General features: G+C 31.9%; 1 protein-coding gene and 2 long non-coding RNA genes across 5 annotated transcripts; 2 read left to right on the plus strand and 1 right to left on the minus strand.

Annotated features, from left to right (window-relative positions):
* Positions 1-169: 169 nt before the first annotated feature.
* LOC148599632 (uncharacterized) lies at positions 170-11,878 on the minus strand. 3 transcript variants are annotated; one of them, XM_088558631.1, is made up of 6 exons: positions 11,762-11,878; positions 6,809-6,902; positions 1,576-1,808; positions 1,046-1,246; positions 778-847; positions 170-330 (listed from the first exon to the last, which is right to left on the minus strand). In XM_088558631.1, exons 3-5 carry the CDS (start codon positions 1,805-1,807, stop codon positions 804-806), a joined length of 477 nt encoding a protein of 158 aa, XP_088414757.1. In that variant the 5' UTR covers position 1,808; positions 6,809-6,902; positions 11,762-11,878; the 3' UTR covers positions 170-330; positions 778-803. The 3 variants fall into 3 exon arrangements, with proteins under 3 accessions (XP_088414757.1, XP_088414755.1, XP_088414756.1); XM_088558629.1 differs by lacking the exons at positions 6,809-6,902; positions 11,762-11,878 and adding an exon at positions 2,875-2,907; XM_088558630.1 differs by lacking the exons at positions 6,809-6,902; positions 11,762-11,878 and adding an exon at positions 2,804-2,883.
* Positions 6,898-10,652, plus strand: LOC148599633 (uncharacterized). The gene is made up of 3 exons (XR_015917997.1): positions 6,898-7,769; positions 8,308-8,406; positions 9,897-10,652. It is a non-coding gene; the product is annotated as an uncharacterized LOC148599633 (long non-coding RNA).
* A 935-nt stretch (positions 11,879-12,813) lies between the features above and the next one.
* LOC148599634 (uncharacterized) lies at positions 12,814-18,805 on the plus strand. Its single transcript, XR_015917996.1, has 4 exons — positions 12,814-12,940; positions 16,948-17,021; positions 17,443-17,562; positions 18,511-18,805. It is a non-coding gene; the product is annotated as an uncharacterized LOC148599634 (long non-coding RNA).
* The last annotated feature ends 2,229 nt before the right edge of the window (positions 18,806-21,034 follow it).

The raw sequence follows: 21,034 nt of genomic DNA on the forward strand, positions 1-21,034 counted from the left end.
TAAAATTGGACCCTCATTTATCGCAAATGAAAATAGATGACTTACAACCGTATGGATGACTTTAGACGATTTCCGGTGTAAGAGAGCTTAGCCTCTTTCTTCCAGAAATAACGACCCCTAAAGTATTTGGCATTCTTCCTGGTCAAACATTTTAATAAAAACTCCGTAATCATGTTTGATTTAAAGTAAAATGTACCTTTAATTTTAAGAATTTAAAGATTTTCGGGGAAAAAATCTAATCTGTAATACAATGATAGCTTTATTCTATATTAAAGTGCATGTATGGTATAAGCTGGATACGGAAGTTCCGGGAATTAAACGTGCAGTTCTCTGAAATAAACAACATAGAATAAGTGGAATAGTTGCATTGAGTATTAATCAATTAAATTTTTTTTTTTGGTATTTTTGTAGTGTATTAAGTACAAGTATAAAGTATTTTGACCTATTTGCCTATTCCTCATACATATTTAACAAAGTAGCAGTTTTTGTATGAATCATGCAAATTCTGTAATATGTGATTCACCTTTTCTTAAAACCTGTCATTTATATCTATGTCAAAGTCTGACTATAGTACTCAAAGATCAGTAATTGATAAAAATTCTTATTATTTTTTTCCCTGAATGTTTGACTTTCTCTAAAGACCAGACAGGATACTCTATCCCTGTTCCAATCCTTGCACGGTATTAAAATGGTTGGTGCCTACAGTCGTGGAAAGTCCAACGATTACAGTTCTATCTGTTCTAACCTCCCTGGATAATGTTTGAACGTTATACTCACCATTTAGAGAAGTAAGTAACAGCACTTTAGTTGTTGTTCAATAAGACCAGACCCAGGAATACTAGTACAACTGTAAACCAAACAAATGTAAAAGTTAAACATGTCTTCATTGAACCATGTGTAAACAACAACAGAAAAGAAAATAGAAACTGACATCTTTTAAAAAATCTTCTTACATTACAAAAGATTTGAATAATTTAAACTTGTAAACCAAATAACTGTCCAACCCGAACAAAAAGCTACCAAGCGGTTAAAAGTTTATACTTACATAGTCCTAGAGGTCCATTTGCAGCAAAAATTCCACTTCCCAGTCCAGAGCCGACGCCAGCACCTACACCGGCAACTCCAGCGCCGTACCCTGCTGGTAATGGGATTGGTCCCCCGGGAAGGATGATTGTTTCATCGATAAATCCTCCTTTCTTTCCATAACCACTGTATCCTTTCTTCAGACTTCCGTAACCACTTAAACCTAAATGATATTCAAAATTATTAATTGGAAATAAATGATTATAAATTTCCCAGAAAATATAACAATGTACATGACATGAAAGTTAAAAAAGTGATTGAGATTAGTCAATTATACATGTACTATTAGTAAATTCGTTTTTGTCTTCGCTTTCATCAAGATATTGTAGAGAGATACTGCTGCACGCTCTCGTCAGCTGACAATGCCTGAGGACACACGTAAATATCGTAATGGGGATTTTTTAAAAAATTATCTACATTTATCTAACATTGGTACAATGTGTTTATTTTATGATCTATATTCACCATGAACAATTTATTTAAATCTGTTACTTTTTCCATATCCAGAATATCCTGTTCCATAGCTTGAAAATCCCGCTCCACTGAAACCACCCTTCATGCCCCAGTTTCCGCCAAGTCCTCCTAGATATCCACCTTTGTTCCAGTTTCCGTAGCCAATAGAATACCCAACATTTCCAACACCGCCATAGTATCCTTGGGCAGAGATTACTTGAGCGCCTAAAAGGCTAATGAGGACTGCTGCAGTGACCGCAACCAACTTCATTCTAAATTTTCAAGTGACAAAAATCTTATTATAAATGATATCTGTTTTATTTTTGTGTGGCAAGGTACTTTTATCTTAATCTTCACGATGTCCGTAGTTTCATTACCTTGTTTCCGTCATCAAATGCAATATTTCATATATGTTATTTTGTCACCACAATTTATTTCGTTTCGAATTTGCAACGGTAGTTGGACTGAATCATCAAAAAATTGACATACAGCGAAACGTTTTTTTTTGTTAAGTCTAAATTACAAACTACACTGATGTATCTAAAACAAAGCATAATTTCGAAATAGTTTAAATGAAAAGTATGTGTTAAATAAATAACAAAACTGTTTGTACTGCTTCTAGTGATCTTTTTTTTACCAAAGTGTAAAAAGAAATACCAAAATATGCGCTATCGACCAATGAATGGTGCGCATGTGTCCATCTGCGTGTTTAATGGGTTTATAACCTATCGTCAATCTAAGTAAACACAATTGCTAATGACAAGTTTTGTATTGAAGCTGAGAGAAAAGGGAACAGAAAGCTCTAAAACGTATAATAGTTTAATTATCGTTATACCAATTGATGACCCGAATTGTTTTTCTTTATTTTTTCCTGTGATATCACGATTTGGTTTAAAAGATACACACGACTACTTTTTTTTTATTTTGAGTGAGTGCTTAAGCTGACCCCCAAAATACGAAAACAAAATATCAAGAGCATATTTCAAACGAACCATCTAGATCTGTGGCATATTTCAAACGAATCATCTATATTTGTTTATTAAACGTGCATTAAACAGTAGTTATAGAAAAAGAATTAAATTGGTATAATGTCACAATTTTTATACAACTACTAGTACGATTTGAAATAACGGACACACCATATAACTATAAAATTAAATTTATCATTTTATTTATTTTAATTTTTAATCCTAAATTTAAACTCAATCAAGTATTCTTAATCATTTTTTTTAAACTGAATAACTCCTTAATTAAATCAGTACCCTACCTGGCAAACGTGTGTATGAATTGACCGAAATGTACAAAATAACCAAAAATAAAATTTTACTGAACACGTACTTCCCTGTTACTTCCATTCAGTTTCGATATGTTATGCATATTTACACATGTTATAACATACGTGTTTAAATTACAGTGATTCCAGACTAATTTTAAGGGAATCCGCTCCCCGGGGCAAATTGTCATGTTAATATTATGATAAACTATACTCGACAAAAAAGTTAAGAATCACTTTTAAAAGAATCACTTTTTTTCAAAATGAATACATACTAGAATTATTGAAATTCAAAGCAAAATGTATTAGATTTGAGTTTTATAATGTTAATGTGTAAAAAATATATATATGTTTTTTTTTCTCTTCTATGTATCTAACTAGCAGTCTTTATAAACAAAATATAACATGAGGCGATTCATGCATGTCAAAAACCCACCAAGTTCAGTTTTATGTTCAGAAACAGTTACAGACCACATAATATAACTAGCCTTAGTGTTTCATTTGGTTACATAAAAATGATATAGATTGTGTATGAATCGGTACTTTGCAGGTGTTATCGTTCTTGATTTCGTTAATTTTGGTGGGTTATGAATGTGCGGTTCTCTCAAAAGTGCAGATCAAAATACAAAAAGACTATTGTTGCATACAAATATAGCATATGTAGACCGAAAAACATAACTTGTTTCGTGGGGTTTTCTACACCATCAATCACCTCTACAATAGGAAATGTTTGAATTTTATGTGGACTGATACTTAAAGAAGTATTCATTTCGAAAAAAAAACTTTAAAAAGTGACCCTTTACCTTTTTCATTCTGTGTATATAATGCAAATTTGGGAAAGTTTATTATCAAGTACATTATTTTTAAAAGTCATCGTTCTAAATGTACTCGATCAGATCTCTACAGTCAGTGTTATGTTACACCTACAATTGAAAGCTACGTGTTTATAGAATTCTTAAATTGCACGTTATATTTGTAATCCTTGTCTGATCAACTTGCTATGAGAAATACACGTGTCATTTATAATAACAATTTTCAAAGTTTATATATTTTTCCGCTATATAAAAGGAGACTTTGAAAGCAATCTCAAATATAATTTTCGGGGTTAGGTCTTAAAAACGAACGTATATTAGTAGGATGTAAAATACATCATCACATTTCCTACATATTCTCTATGGGCGACCATAAATAGATCTGATGCATTAGTTGCACAAGAAATCGAGATATAGATAAGATATTTTTAGCAAAACTTCGTATCTGATTAAGATAAGAGTAATCAAAGAAACCAAGATTCAAGCCGAAATCAAAAGAATGGAATCCAGGGATAAAGACCAGATATGGAAAAAACACAACAAAGAATATAAAATAACCAAAATAAAACGTACAAAGGAACAAAAGTAAATAAGCAACTCGGAAAAAAAGAGTAAATATAATTACGCATTTTTTCTAGACGACTTGACCGGTATTTATTTTTAAGGACGTCAGGGCAAATCGAGTAATGCAGCACTTGCAATTAAAAAAAAAAAATTTCTGGTTTATCATGCATCATTCAATTTTACAGCATAACTAATTTGCCTTGTATTCCATGAAGACTGAATATAGCATTACTACTATAAATATCTGACATTAACCTACTGTTCGTCAGCTATTCGATGCCAGAAATAATAAGCATATTTTTTTTCAAGGGAAAGAGTAGTCAAGGGAACCGAGATTCTAGCGAAAATCAAAGGAATGTGACCCATAGACAAAGATCAGACATGGAAAACAGATACGCACAACATAGAACATAAAATTACCAAAATAATATGTACAAAGAAACAAATGAGCCGAAATTAGTACGTATTATTCCGTGTAAAGGCGACTGGGCTTCAATGAAAACACTTTGGTCATGGAATATTACAACAAAGGTTTTAGTGTGCGGTTATACAAAATTTATCTCCCATTTTTAAAATGAATTTCAATGCTTACTACATACTTTATTTCTCCCTAATCATTGAAGTAAATAAAAAATCAACTTTCAGTTTCAGAAAGGATGCATTTATGATATGAAATGAGGATTTTTTTAAAACAAAATTTGTCATGGGCCACCCACTGCCTGGTTTTTGCATGGACTCCCGCTTAAACGAAAATACATTCGGCACAGAAATACATTTTTAGAGTTCCATTACACTAAAACAAAAAAATACAAAGTTTCCACCTTTTGTACAGTGACCATAAGTAGCTTAAATTACGACCGGAAGTCAATCTCATGATTTTTAGTACGAAAGCGGTCGAGATAATGGCCAAAGTAAAACACTGTCAAACATTTACTGTAGAACATTGTAATCCCATGGCCCTATCATGACCCTTACTTCACAAATTTGGCAACATTGTGAACACAGAGTTAGTTTCGATTCTTGGAAGTATTTAACGCACAATTCTTCCTGTTTATTCGAACTACGATTTAATTTCCAGTAAAATCAATTTGATTTGGAAATTTTACTTACAGGTGGACGAAGTCTTTAATCAACAGGTAAAATTATTTGATTTATAGTAATAATTTAAGTGATTCATTAATATTTTACAAACTAAAAGGTAGTTATGATAAACCGGCAAATAATGATATCAAATCCTTGCCATAACAGTAACTCAATCTTTGCTATTCCTAGTTCGCTTTAAATAGAAAAATACCAATCATATATATATATCATGTATATTGTAAACTTTGATACACTGTACACGTGTTCAAGGTGTAACTTCTACTCAGCAGCGTTAGAATCAAAAATATAGGAAGATCTTCATAGATAAATAAATGTATACAAGAAGGGCTCAAAACACAAAATAACAAAATAGAAGGCCAAATCCATCATCAGTTATGAATTGATCAATGATGAGATTAGAAAACGCGTTCTGTGTATTGTTCAGTGCTGGATTTGGCTTTCTTTTTTACTTGTATTTTATGAGTATTTGTTCTTGACTATTTGTATTAATCCTATGTACTTGGTTCAAATCCTTTTGATACGAGGTTAGTCTTTGAAACACATATACAACATACCGAAATTTAATTATATTTTTTTCATATTAGATTGGTGTTTTCAAATATTTAAATTGTAATACTTTTATTTAATTTAAACACTTTTGGCAAGTTATATTAAAATATTTTCTATAAATCTTATTTTTTTGTATTGAATTGGTATTTTCATGTTTTTCATTCATTTTGTCAAAAAATATCAATAGTAATTAACACTTTTACTTTTGTTACTTTGTATGTATTATTTTACTTATTTATGTACCTTGTGTATGTCTGTTTTCCATGTCTTGTCTTTGTCCCTGGATTACTTTATTTTTATTTCCGCTAGAATCTTGAATCCTTTGATTACTCTTTCTTTCTTCAACACACATGTAAGATGCTTTTTGTGCAAATGGTGCTGATGGGAGTTGGGGTATACGTACACGTTTTTCGGTTGCTGTCAAGGGAACATATTTGTGGATATTAATTTTCATGATCTGAAAATACGATTAACGTTATATATAGTATTAAATACAAATTTCAAGGGGTACTATTTTTTGCGCTTTCTGTCTATGGCGAATGTAAAAATAAGTACTTCAGGAAAAATTACCTCTTTGAAACACGTGTACAACATACCAAAATTTTCAATATTTTTAGTTGCTTTTTTGCCTGTTTTTCTCTTTGAATAATGGGTTATGCTAACAAAAGACAATTTACTTTGAATATTTTGATTTTGAACCTGTTTGTTTAGGTTACTTAGACAAAAATGTATAAAGAAAATTATCACAAAGTTTGTTTGATTGTAGCACAATCGTCTTCTTTAAATCAAGAAACTTGATTTCTTCTTCTTCCTCTTCTCCTTCTTCTTCTTCTTGTATCTTTTGTTCCTTGGCTGTCGAAGGTGATACGCCAATAAAGCGTCTAATGTGAATTCACAAAATGACGATGATGATGCATTCAAACAAGTTAATGATGGAAACCAAACATATATACATTTTAGAACTATTTACATTTGATAACTATTGGTGTAGGTTTTGGATAGAACATGGGGTTTATGTTCTGTGTCCAACGCCTTGATCCCTCTCCTGCATTGGCTGGAGTGTACTACAAGAAATATCATAAATGCAATTAAAATTAAAATTTAAACATTAAAATTGTACCATGTATTTGGTCTGTCCCTGCTGCTTAATGGATGTTTATCTTTTTTAGCAATTTGTCAATGCCTGTTTTTGTTATATTTATGTCTGGCATTTGTGGATAGTTTTTGTGGAATTGGATCGTCTGTGTAAATGCGTTGTTGAGTTAGTCATTCAAGATGTTTACTTAGATTTTGAGTCAGATGTTAGAATACCATTTGCATTTACGATATTTCTTGTTAAATATTTTCATGTCTCTTTTTAAGCTGTTTTGGTACGCATGGAAGATATCTACTGTTCTTTAGCATTTTCTTTGGTATGTTATCAGGGTTGATTTTTTTTTTGTTATTTGTGTTTGAATGTTAATCATACTTCATCGATGTTCATTTTTCCTTTCTTTTCAGTTAACTGCTGATGGACTTTGTTAATATCCTGTTCAATTTATGACCAGTTTGCTTAGTTATAACTAAATATTTTCATAGGTGATGTTTGCATCTTTTCAGTGATAATACACATTCTAATTTAACAATGTTATGGTCAGCTTCACCTAAGGGAGGTATAAGTTCAATTTTATTAATAACCGTTTGATAGTTTGTGATTATTAAATCTAGAATTTTGTCATATCTAGTAGGTTTATTAACAATTTGTTTTAAACTATGGTCATTATTAATATCCATTAATTGCTGGTTTTATGTTTTCATGCAACGGCACTTTGAGACTCCTAATTCATGTGGCCTAAATTGAAATCGGCATCAATCATAACAGCTGATTTGGAATTAATTCTACCAAATGACTCATTGAGTAGGTCAAGAGAGACGTAATCGTCTGGTTGAAGGTACTATTAAGAACATATGTAACATTTGCGAGCATTTATTTGAAATAAATAAGCAAAAGCTCAATGCACATCGATCTCAAATAATAGTGTAGCAAAAGCACAGTTTCAAGGTACAAATTAACTAACAAATTATGTGGACTAAACTAAAAAAAAAGACAGAAACTCATATGAATATAACTTGAAAATATGTATGTAGAATAAACTACAGATAAACACACACAGAAACCACGGATATGTCAAACGATGAAAAAAAAGCAAGAGATAAAAAAAAAAGATGACGGTTTTGGGGTTGCCGGGGCAACAGGTAAGTTCACGTGACATTGAAATTACCCATTCCCTCTTTCTACCCTTTTTGCATTCGCATACCATCGTCTTATTTGCCTTTGATCCTGAGTTTTGTTGGTCTACATTTTCATGCAATAAATAAATTACTTATTTAATTTTAAGTACTTCATTGTTTTTATCCTTTGTTTAATGATGTGTTTGTTAAACATTTACAATAACAGAAGTGTATGTCAAACATGCTCTCTCTTTTTAGGAAAAGGTGCACTCGATATTGCTGAAAATGTGGCGGCCGATTTTGATGGCGATGTTGAAAGCGTATCAACAGGCATTCTTCTTAAGATTTTGTGCTGTTGTAAGTGTGCTTTCCCTTTTCAAAAGAGATGAATTAAATATTATTGTATACTTGACCTATGAAATTTTAACGAATAATTCAATCGCTATTTAAAAAGGTCCTTTTTTAATATTTATCATAGCCTATTTCTGTAATGGACTCTTTGACAAACGAATTACTTTTTATACTTGGAATGTACATGTGATGAATCACTAACTATATGTCTTTCTGTAATTGTGTAATACTTTACACTTTACTCAAATAATGCATCATACTCTATTGTGTTATAGAACAGCCAGTCTCTCATTGAATGATGAATCATTCTCTACTTGAGTAATGTATCACTCTCTTATTGAGTAATGTATCGCGACTCTACTTGAGTAATGTATCACTCTCTTCTTGAGTAATGTATCGCGACTCTACTTGAGAAATGTATCAATCTCTACTTGACTAATGTATCGCGACTCTATTTTAGTAATTTATCACTCTCTTCTTATGTAATGTATCACTCTCTACTTAAGTAATGTACCCCTCACTACTTGAGAAATAAATCATTCTCTGCCTGAGTATTGTATCATTCTCTGCTTTGTTAATATATCACTCTGTTCAAGACTTATGTAACACTCTCTATTTGACTTATGTATCAGTTATTACTTGAATAATGTATTATTCTCTGCTTGGCTAATGAATCATTCTCTTCTTGACTAATAATCACTTAGTACCTTTGAAGTAATATATACTCAACGTTTTGCTAATGAATAACTCTGTACAATGTATATTCTACTTCCTTGATTACCGCTATAACCTTGGTTCCCTTGATTACTCTGTACAATGTATCAGTTTCTACTTCAATAGTTTATCACACTCTATTGAGTGATATATCAGTCTCTATTTGACTACTCTATCACATTCTACCTGATAAATATTTTATTCAACTTCTGGCATTTAGGCCGTTTTTTTCCTTATAATAAAACACACCCTATTATAGAAATTTCTAATAATCACGGTCGTATTTTTCAATTTAGTTTGATTTTTATACGATATAATTAGTATAATTCATGTATACTAGTGACCCAATAGTGACGCTACGATAATCAAGTAGTTTAGTAAGTTAAGTTTATACACACCATTTTAGCTTTATTTTTAACATTATAATTTTGCAGAGATCTATTATTTTTGTTTTGTCAGAAGGATCAATGTACTGTAACGATTCAGTTAGGTAGTAAACATAGTCGGTAAAAGAAGCATTTCAAATCGATAGTATGATTTTGCTATATCTAGTATATCTATAATTAATATTTGACCTATTTATTTTGCAATAATGGATGGATATTTGTAACCGAGATGAAAAGCATGGTAAATATCAGGGACAGAAAACAGCAACACCTTTCAATATTCTAACGTTCTGTACTATATTATATAAATGGATCGCATACAATGTTATTTTTAGCTGAAGTATTTTTCGATTGTATCACTTTTGTTCAATTATCACAACATCTTTATTCTTGTAGGCTGTAAAAAGTTATTAAAATTGGTGCGCACAAGGCTGCAAATTAAAATGATGAAACAAATGAAATAACATTTGGAACAAAAGACGTGCCCATTGAGGCCTAGATAATCTGGATTTAAATGTAAACGTCAATATAAGACAATGCTCTCATAACCACTCCCCATTAACAATCTAGATTTTCACATACTAGTATAAAGTAACAAAAAATATAAGAATATTGTATCCTACAGTCAACATCTTCAACCAACAAATATATAATGTCAAATACAGTTGTGTTGTTTTTATTGCACACGTATAGTTTTGTTTTCATATTTCTAATATTATTAAATTTACTTTGAAGCAATGAAATCGGTTCTGCTGTGAACAATTGGGACACATTGCATGTTCTTTGTTGTGTATGTCTGTTTTCCATGTCTGGTCATTGTCCCTGGATTGCATTCTTTTGATTACCGCTATAACCTTGGTTCCCTTGATTACTCTTGCAAATAAACAAATTCCCTTTAATGTGCATTCGGTGTCGGATACCGAAAAGGGAAAAACCTCGCATCCCCTCTCTTTGATTCATGTGCATACAAGCTGTATTGTCGACAATACCCTAATATTTTATATGTTTATTGTAAATCATAATTTTTATTGCAGACAAGCATTCACAATGAATTATGTTAAATATTACTACATGTATTGTAATTACACTATTTGTTGTTAATGCATACTTGACTGTATATTGCTCAAGTGTCAATAATAAAGATGATTAGTTTTATAAAGTAATTTAACTTTGATCATTCATTTTATTATAGGGTAGTAGTATCAAGCGACAAAAATCAGTGTCATAAGAGTGTCATAATTATAAACATATCAATTATTTTTGAGTCTGTTTAAAGTGTGTTCAAATCAACAAGTAATTGTGTCCATAAAACACGATAAACAATATATTTAACACAACCTAGTATACTACATCGTGTCCACAATCAATCACCTTTCTATACCTGTAATTGGTGTTCTTCATTCACATGTATAAATAAATTCAGTATGATAAAACATGGATGAGAGGTTTCAATGACAAAATAACACATTTAGAAAGCATATAAACTACGACTGAGTCACGTTAATATTTTTACTGTAAAACGGGAATTTTTTTCGCCGTCTCTTTTTCGAGATTTATGAAAACAATCTACTTTCGCACTGTTTCGAATTCGAGATGTTTCCTCGAATTATGGTAAAATGTTCTCGAAAGTAATATTCATTTCAGTTTTTGTTTTGCGTTGCAGCTCTTACCGCAAAAAAAACTGCAAAAATGTTCCCGGTTTACTTACTTTTTGTACTTATATTCCAATGCTCCACGCAGCGGCAGACTTTCGTTTTCTCTCTTACTACTGCAGACAGGCCTTTTGAAATTCTCGGGCGTAATTTAAATCATACGTCGCTAGACAATCGGATAACGTCGCGTAAAATCATTCAGTTATCCCGACTTTGCAATATTCTTACATTTTTTGAGAGGGCTGGCTGCAGCGTCTTGAGTGAAATTCGAACGTCAGACGCTATTTGGAGCTTGTCGTAATGTGTATAACAAAATCCGACATTACCGAATTTACATGTGAAAAAGAAAAAAATAAATGTGACGAAAGAAAATGTATAAGTAATGTATTGACACACATTTCGAAATATGATGTATCTATTGTAGCATCATCAATCTTCTTCCTAAAATATGTTGGGGATATCATAGTGTTAACATCTAGTGGCAGATACAGGGGCGGCGGATGCGCTCCCCCCTTAGAAAAAAACTTGTTGAAATATTGTGTGTTTTAAATCATTAAAATCATTAAATCCTCCCCAGTGATCCTGTCAAAACAATGTTTTACCCCTAACCTTAAACTCTGGATCCGCCACTGACATCCATGGTCAAAAACTGGTTCCAGGATATATACACCGTCACAATAAGAATCAAAAAGAAAGACAAATTTTAATTTAAACACTCAATCGAGTATGTCGATTTACAACCTGACATAGGTACCTATTAACTAAAAAAACATTTTTAAGTCAAATATAGTGTGAATAGAACAACACCTTCCGATTTGAACAAAGAAGTAGCAGAATTTTAAAGAAGGTAACTAAGCATAGCCATTATTAGGATACCTAAACAGTAATTATCTTATATCTCAGATTCATATGTATTTCATTGTTCGAAGAATTCAAATACAAACATGTCATTAGTTTAATAAGAGTTTAAATAACACGTAATACGTTTGAATGAGTAGTAACGCATTCGTAATGTTGTAGAAATGGACTAAAAATAAAATTTCGTATTGCAATAGATTTCGAGAATTTATTTAGTGAAAAAAAAAAACAGCAAACATATACTCTCGCATGATCTATTCTCGAACAACTTTGATCCGTATCAAACATTGTATATCCTATGTTATTAACAATAATGTCTTAAGTGAAATCCGGAATCACATGAATAGTCCTTTTTTAAAATATTTCCGAATTTGACTTTTTTTTCAAAGATTCTAAGGAAAAGGAAATAATTCAATACATTCATGTTATTCGACACACGGTTTTACTGTCAAATTGAAGCAATGAACACCAAGAGACTTCAAATTCAAATATTCAATTCATTAGATCTGCGGATACTTTTAAATAGCCTATTTCAAACCATTCAGGTACTTATCGAAGTGAAATTAGTATAAGTTTCCAAGAAGAATCATTACTGTTCTCAATGTCCCCAATGACACCGCCAACTATAGGTTTTCTTGTGTTAGTGAGTTTCGTCCTATTGCAAAACTTGCTAAAATGGCATGCTTTCTGCAAATATGAAAAAGGACTATTTGCAAATGAGATAAAGGTAAAAGAAACATTGGTCCCTTGTATCCAACACTAACGCCCTGATATTTTAACCCGACTTTTAAATACTAACGGACATTTAGAAGTATTGCGCAAATTCTTTTTCGACTGCCTTTTTGAGCTCTTTGTTGAATGGTAAGCACCAACTTCCTGGTATAACCAAATTTCAATCAGGATCATTAGACTCGGAAACTGTCGGAACAGGTAGGTGACTTTTTTGGTGAGAAGAAATATCCTAAATTAATAGATGCAGGAATAGAAATTAAATGTATGCCTTGAAACCTATCATCTTTATAATCTTTTAAAAAGTAAGTGTCTACTTTTTCATATGAAAATGATGCTAGTTATCTTGTCCTCAAATTTAGTTTTAGTACGATTTGGTAGTTATGTTGTTGCGTGTTTTGTAATTGTCTTATGTTTGGCAATGCATGTTTGTTTTTAATGAGTAATCCAAATATCTGGATTTCCGTGTTATATCTACATACTAAGGTTTTTATTTCTTCTTCACTTTTAAATGTCGAACACAGGGTTAAATTCACATTTAGTCTTTAGAAATCTATTCATAATGAATCCGATAAATACCTACTCATATGCAAGTATCGCGAGTTTTTGTGAGTATAACTTTGGCCACAATTGAACTATTTTCTGAATTTGTTCATCAACAAGTATTATACATTACAAAGAGTAATCAAGGGAACCAAGGTTATAGCGGTAATCAAAAGAATGTAATCCAGGGACAAAGACCAGACATGGAAAACAGACATACACAACAAAGAACATAAAGTAACTAAAATCATACATACAAAGTAACAAAAGTAAATGAGCAACTCGGATTCCACTAAAAACTGGGAGCATGGACCAGGTGCACCGGTAGGGTAAGCGTCCTCTGTTTTTCTAGAAACACCCGCCGAGTTGCTCATAAAAAGTCAAGTCCGGGGTAGACAAACGAGGAAAGGTAAACTATGACCTGTTGAATAAATCAGTTTTCATGGTGCAGATGGATACACCATAACGTTAAAAAAAGTCAAGTCCGGGGTAGACAAAAAATACCAATCATATATATATTGCAAATTTGGATTAACTCTACGCTTTTGTCAAGGAGTAACCATTAATCAGAATCATTAACATCAAATTCATATATAGCCTAGCTGGCCGAGTGGTCTAGGGCGCTGGACTTAGTGCAGGCGGTGTTGCCATAGATGTCACAGCGGTACGAGTTCGAGTCCCGCGGAGGGAACGACCAAAAATTTGCTTTGCAAATTTGACAGTTCTAACATCGTTGGGAATTTTTCAGACCCTTCTATATATATAAGAAGATCTCAATCCAAAACTTAATTGTAAAACAGATGTACCAAAAACCAAAATTATCGAAATAGGATTCCAAAACTCATCACAAAGAGCTTCTACCATGTGTAATACAAGGGAAAAAATCACGGAAGGAAAATAATTCGCAACTTGATCATACCACCCATGCAATGATTCGTCATTTAAACTTTTCCTTTAATCTGTGCTAAAGTGCATGTACTCCCTGCGTAAAAAGAATTAATAACACAGCCTCTGTGTTATGCCAGAGATTGCTGAAGTTACAAGAATTATTTTGTTCCATGCAAAACTTCATACAATACATATAAGCTATTAGAACAAACAAGACTAAGGTCATCACATCAAATGTTTTAAATTCGATGTCATTAGCTCTTTGATAGTGACGGTGTCGACCATGATAATTGTAAACCATTTTATATTAATCTGAATTTAACTTTTAATGAGCATCTTGGTGGTTGTTTCTAGAAAAGCTGGGTATACTATCCCTACCCTAGCACTCCCTCCATACGCTTAATATTTGTTGACTCCGGATTACTGCATGGTTAATTCATGGTAATTTTCATAATCTTTCTGTTTTCTTGATTAAGTGTAAGTATTTTAAGAATCAGGCGAAATAAGAAAAAAATAAGAAACATGAATGTCAAAACCCCACCGATCCGGCAGTATAATTTCACTCAAGGGTGCTTTCTCTATTTGAAAAGACCATTATGTGATCTTTACATCATTGGATATACTCGAAGAATGTTAGAAAAACAATGTTTATGACAGAGTTATTTGCCATTAAAAAGTACTTTACAGTGCATTTCAATTAAATTATATCTCAATGAACCAATTTAAAATAGAAAATCTTTTTTTTCCCCTTGATTCTGATCGTGTAAGTAGTCAAATAACACATCCAAAATGATGGTTTTCTTCATACCATGTTTCACCCACTGCCTGATTCTTACAAAGACTGACACATCTGTATTTATTCCTTGATTATACATATTCTAGTCCTTGTCGTGGTTTACTTTTTGCCTTTGCTTGCGGATTTACTTGAGCCATACATCTTATATGAAATATACTCATTTTATATGTTGCAATTAACAATTTGTTAAAGTATATTAAAACATTCATTTATCTGTGTATAAACGTAGATATAATAATGTCACCTCTTTATTAGGGGAAAGCGCTCTCGCTCTAGAAGTTGCCGAAAATATACCAGAAGCTGAGTTCGACGTTGATATTAAAGGAGTTCCAACGGGCATTATTTTTAAAATATATTCTGTTGCTCTAAGTATATGGTTATATGGATAAAATTTACAATTACGTGTAACTAAACTATCTATTCACGGCTAAAAAATATATTTAAGGGGAAAGAAATTCTCTTAATAGAAATAAAAGACACACATCACTAATCTATCGACACATCATGAGGGTATGTGATTGAGTTGTGCGATTAAATACGTAAAAAACTTGCATTGATAAGATCATTTATCTAAAAACTGAAGACGTTCTATGCCACATAACCATTCTATAGATACGAATCAGTAATAAAACTGTGTCATAACAATTTCTGGTACAATTCATCTTGTATATTAAACATAAACATTTCGATGATTGCGAATAAATACTTATACTTATTTGCCTGATATCTTTGTTATCAGATAATCTTTGCTGTCATTCTAATTACAAGCAATGTCCTTAAAAGAAATTACATCACAGTGACTTTTGTTACCACTTAAACAATGCCAATTTTGAAGGTCTAACATAGGGTAACACCAGTATCTCGACCTTCAAAGTTTAAATGTATCGTCCAACCGGTGCACAAGATCCATGCTTCCAGTTTTAAGTGGCGTCCGAGTTGCTCATTTACTTTTGCTTTTGTTACTGTGTATGTATTTTGGTCATTTTATGTGTGTATATGTCTGTTTTCCATGTCTGGTCTTTGTCCCTGGATAATATTTTTTTGATATCCGCTAGATTCTTGGTTCCAATAATTACTCTTCCAACGTAAAGAGTTTACAGTTTTTCTGTATATATTGCAATCCTTAAGTAAGTTGCATCGCTGCTTTCGCGCATTTTGCTGTTTATATATGATCACGTCCTTGATATACAATTCTGAAGGCGATAATCAACATGATATATACTTAAAACAGAAACTGATCTTCCATTACAGTGTTTGTTTGTGTTTGCTTTCTTAATTATCAGTCCATATGAAATTCATAAAGTGCCAATAGTAGAGATAATTCATATATGTATAGGAATACAGACGGAATAAACGAACCTCTTTTGTTCTACATATGTTATTTGTTCACCCGAAAACGTTCTTTCTGTATTCAGATCTGTTTCAGGTTGTAAAAGTGTCACATAGTCCGCCAGCAAAAAGAGCAAGAAGAAGGATAAAAAGTCTTTATTTGCTACTCTTGACAAGTTACACTTTACTTTTAAGTGCATTATAATATCTTACCTGTTAACCCTGACATATTGGGAGAGACTCCCACAAAATTACTGAAAAATTACGAAAATATCCCCTATAAGAATGTAAGGTACATTTGTATGAGGGAGGTTTTTGGTTTTAAGTATTACATTTTCTGTGAAATGTACAAAAAAATTTGAATTCTTACATAAAAAAAAATTGCTTTTACATAAATGTCTCCCACATGAAACAGTGTAAATTGTGGAATCTCCCACATGAACTGTTCAAAATGTAATATGTAAATAATTAACATTTTTATTATTTACAATTACATTCCTTGCATTAATACGCAATATTAAACGAACATCGTCAAATACATTGATTCATATAAATTTACTATACACTTTGCAATAACATCTGTTTGGAATAATTAATATTAAACTGTTCTATTAAAACATTCCATGAACATGACAGTTTATACTTTTTGCAGAAACAGCAAAATGTCAGGAGATAAAGAAAGGAATAAGAAGATTGACAAAACCTTTGATGCAGCAGAAGAGATAGGTAAGGTCATATGTTAGGCTATAAAAGCTTTACTAAACCAAGGTAATGTCGAAAATAAAGCCGTAAATACAAAACAAATAAATTGTAATATATACATTTTGGGGTAGGTCAAACCAACTTGACACCCACATTAAAGAAATGATTCCCCAAATTAGACCATAATCAGAAGCAGTTGCAAGTAAACTGATGAGGAAATTTTGTCCTCTGTGTCTGAATTGAAACTTTATACTTACATAAACATACGGTTTATATTTTTCAAATCAATAAAGATGTTAAATTACAACTTTTCCCGACATGTTTTGTCTCGAACTTAATACCTTGAAGGTATAATAGTCCAATACATGTTTTTTTTCACAATGCAATTGTAATATAATTTTAATTTTGTATCATTGTTGTTAGCATCAGTTTTTCTCTTACAAAGGCGGCGAAGCTCTTGACCTTGTTAACACTGACGCTGTTCCCGGAGATATACCAGATACGGATATCGGCGGCGGTATTGAATTCGATTTCACAGGATGTCTTTTAAAAGTATTCTGCTGCTGTAAGTTAAAGACTATACAGTGACAAATAACAATTAAATTTAAGCAGACACGGAAAACAGACAAACACAATAAAGAAAATAACATAATCAAAATAACTCATACAAAGTAACAAAAGTAAATGAACAACTCGGACTCACTAAAAATTGGGAGCATGGATCAGGTGCTCTAGAAGAGTAAGCGTCCATTGAGATGTTGACATAGTGAACTGAGGAGATGAAGAAATAAGTTATATATGAAAAAAATCAAATCCCTTCTTCTGGTTTGCGTCTTAGTACATGTACATTGCAAACTTATTGTGTATATGTGTCTAGAACATAAAAAGATGGTTCCGCGATTTTAATCTTCTCTGCCTCATCAAATTGGGTTGACATTAAAAGGGTAATCAACGGTATTATGATCCAGCCTAAATCATAAGAATGTAATCCAGGGAAAGAGACCAGACAAGGAAAATAGACACACACAGCAAAGAACATAAAATAACCAAAACAATACATACACAGTACCGAAAGCACATAAGGAAAACGGACTCCACTAAAAAACTGGGAGCATGGATCAGGTGTACTGGTAAGACAAGCACCCTTTGCTTTTCTAGAAACACTCACCGAGCTGCTCATAAAAGATCAAGTCGGAGATGGGAGAAAGAGAAAAGGAAAACTGAGGCACGTTGAACTAATCGGTTCATATGGTGCAGATGAATACATCGTAACGATCAATGAATTCATGATGACGACCATAAAACGTCTGTACCGATCACTTCAATCTAGTATTTACAAAACCATGTTTCAGTTCAAACAGTCATTTAGTCACACGAACAGTGATTATCGGAAACAATTTAAGTTAGGAAATGAAGGCGAAAATATATTGTTGATAAGATTTATTTTGTACTGAATTCATTTTAAGCATTGGTTGAAAACAAGATTAACATTTGTAAAATATCTTTGTTTCAGGTTGTAAATTTGCGACTAAAAAAGCTGCGAAAAAAATTACACACAAAGATGACAAAACGAAAGGTGGAAAGAAAGAGACTAAATAAAAGACCAAAAAGAAATGAAGAATATGGAACATAAGATTTATCTCCAGTGAACTGTCAATCAATAATTTTTCAAAAACAACAGTGAAAATATATTTCAATATATTGTGCTTGGTGTATCAGTTAAAGTAATCGTTGTTTTTGGATTTGTGAATCGAGACCGTTGACCTTTGTTTAAATTGCATAATAAAAGTGGTGAATATAAGAAAAAATTTAGATTCTTAATCATTTTTGTTCTAAAACAAAATAAGACGAACTCAATCGATTAATCTTCACGAAAACGCAAATTAAAAGGTTATGACTTCTTTGAAAAAATCGAATTTAATACAAAAATTTGGTTATCTTTATTTCGACACTCGTTTCAATTATCTTTACCATAAGCATTTATTTGAAAACAATCAAAACTTACTTGACGAATCACCATTTTAACCTTATTCTTGACAAACCATGATTTAGGATTTAATTTTATCCGATCAATGAACAGCGATTTGTTAGAAAAACGAAGTATTTCAAGTTGAATAAATAGTTGCTGTTGATGTTCATCCAATGAAGTTTGTTAATTCAAATATATTTAAAACTTTATCTTTATCATATCCCACTTTTTGGTTGCTCTCAACATCAACACATTCCAAATCACAATGAAAACATTAACGAAACATGCACATCGATCAATAAAACGATTCAATATGTTGAACAAGCCTCATGTGCAACTGCTGGAGTTACCATTTCCTTGGAAATATGGATTTGTATGCATATACATTAATTTGAGATAAATACTGTAATCTGATTGGTTAAAATAATTTTGTTATATCTCAATAAATAAAATAAAATATTGACACGCCCCTTTTCTGTCAAATTCAGAACTTCGCGCAATAAACAATATGCATATGGTACATTTATTTTATTTTTCAATAGACGAAATATTTATTATTGCCAATTCTTAAATAAATACAGTAAAGTCCATAAATGTTATATTATATCCATTGCAATTTAAAATACTTTTCCAATAATATTGTTATATGGTATAAAAACGCAAATTTTCATTTGCACGTTAAAATCTACAAAGTTTGTACATTTATATATTCATTTACATGTCATATCGTATGGTGGGTTATTTTAGCGGTAGTAAAATTGTACGATGTCGAGGTAAAAATTAATACAAATACTTTTGCTGTTTCTAATTATGGCAAATGCTAATTAAGCACTCAGTATTTAAGCTCAGAGTGAGTATTTTGTGGAATTTTATTTTATTTTATATTTTTGGGGGGATTTTAAAGCAGACCGGTACATGTAAATCACTCATAATTAATAATAATAATAAGTAGATGTCTTTGTAGGAATCATGGACAATCTTGAAAATGGGATTACCCCCCCCCCAAAAAAAAAAAAAAAAGGGGGGGCTACATTTTTTTTATTTTTGTAATTAAGTTGTTTAATAGGTCTTCATAATGAAGTGTGTATATATCATTAAAGTTGAGACCCCAAAGTGAATACGAATTACTAGTGACCAGGGTAAATTTCGTACCCGGTCATTAAATGACTATGTAACGGGTTTACCCCATCGATGACCTACTTTAAAGTACTTGAAATAACTGTATGAAAAATTTTAAGTTTGGTCGGCATTTACGGTAAGAACTCCCTCAATAACCGGGTATCGCTAAATTAGCCACCGGATATGTGTAATATATACGGTCTTCATGTTGATGCCTAAGACGCGCGTGGATTAGTTGATTTTTTTTTCAGAGATGGGGTAAAAGGAAGTTAAAAACCTTAATTATCAACAATCAACTAAACGTAACTTGATTTGCATCTTTTTATAGCACGGGATTCACATGTGTACTGAATACACATGTGTACTGAATTACATATGCACTAGACAGTAAATCCAAATATGTATATTTGTTCAATAACAAATAAGCAACTGTCAGCTCAAATACAGAATGAATTCTTTCAAGTGTTAATTTTCAGCTCGTTTGTGAACAAATATATAATAAGTGACCGTAAGAAATGCGTAAGTTATTGAATTTAATCGGCCAATCAGATCATGGTCAAAAATGGATGTGGAGGACAAATAAATAGCAATGGACGCCATTTGAAATTCATCTCAAGCAGTCAACCAGATGCCGTGAAATGTTAAACTTATAGACAGATGAAGAAGGTACAAAGAGTAATCAACGGAACCAAGGTTATAGAGGTAATCAAAAGAATGTAATCCAGGGACAAAGACCAGATATGGAAAACAGACATACACAACACAGAACATGAAGTAACTAAAATCATACATACAAAGTAACAAAAGTAAATGAGCAACTCGGTTTCCACTAAAATCTGGGAGCATAGACCAGGTGCACCGGTAGGGTAAGCGTCCACTGCTTTTCTAGAAATACCTGCGGAGTTGCTCATAAAAGTCAAGTCCGGGGTATGCATCACATTCAAAAGGT

The sequence above is a fragment of the Perna viridis genome, chromosome 13, assembly GCF_037379345.1.
Source record: "Perna viridis isolate PV_CMFRI_1.1 ecotype Kerala chromosome 13, ASM3737934v1, whole genome shotgun sequence".
Lineage (NCBI taxonomy): Eukaryota > Metazoa > Mollusca > Bivalvia > Mytilida > Mytilidae > Perna > Perna viridis.

What these genes read in the sequence shown, in the direction of transcription:
- LOC148599632 (XM_088558629.1), bottom strand. An exon ending in ATATTCTGGATATGGAAAAA is followed by an intron (nt 1,247 to 1,575) that starts GTAACAGATTTA and finishes AATATCATTTAG; the next exon opens with GTTTAAGTGGTTACGGAAGT. An exon ending in AAATGGACCTCTAGGACTAT is followed by an intron (nt 848 to 1,045) that starts GTAAGTATAAAC and finishes TTTGGTTTACAG; the next exon opens with TTGTACTAGTATTCCTGGGT.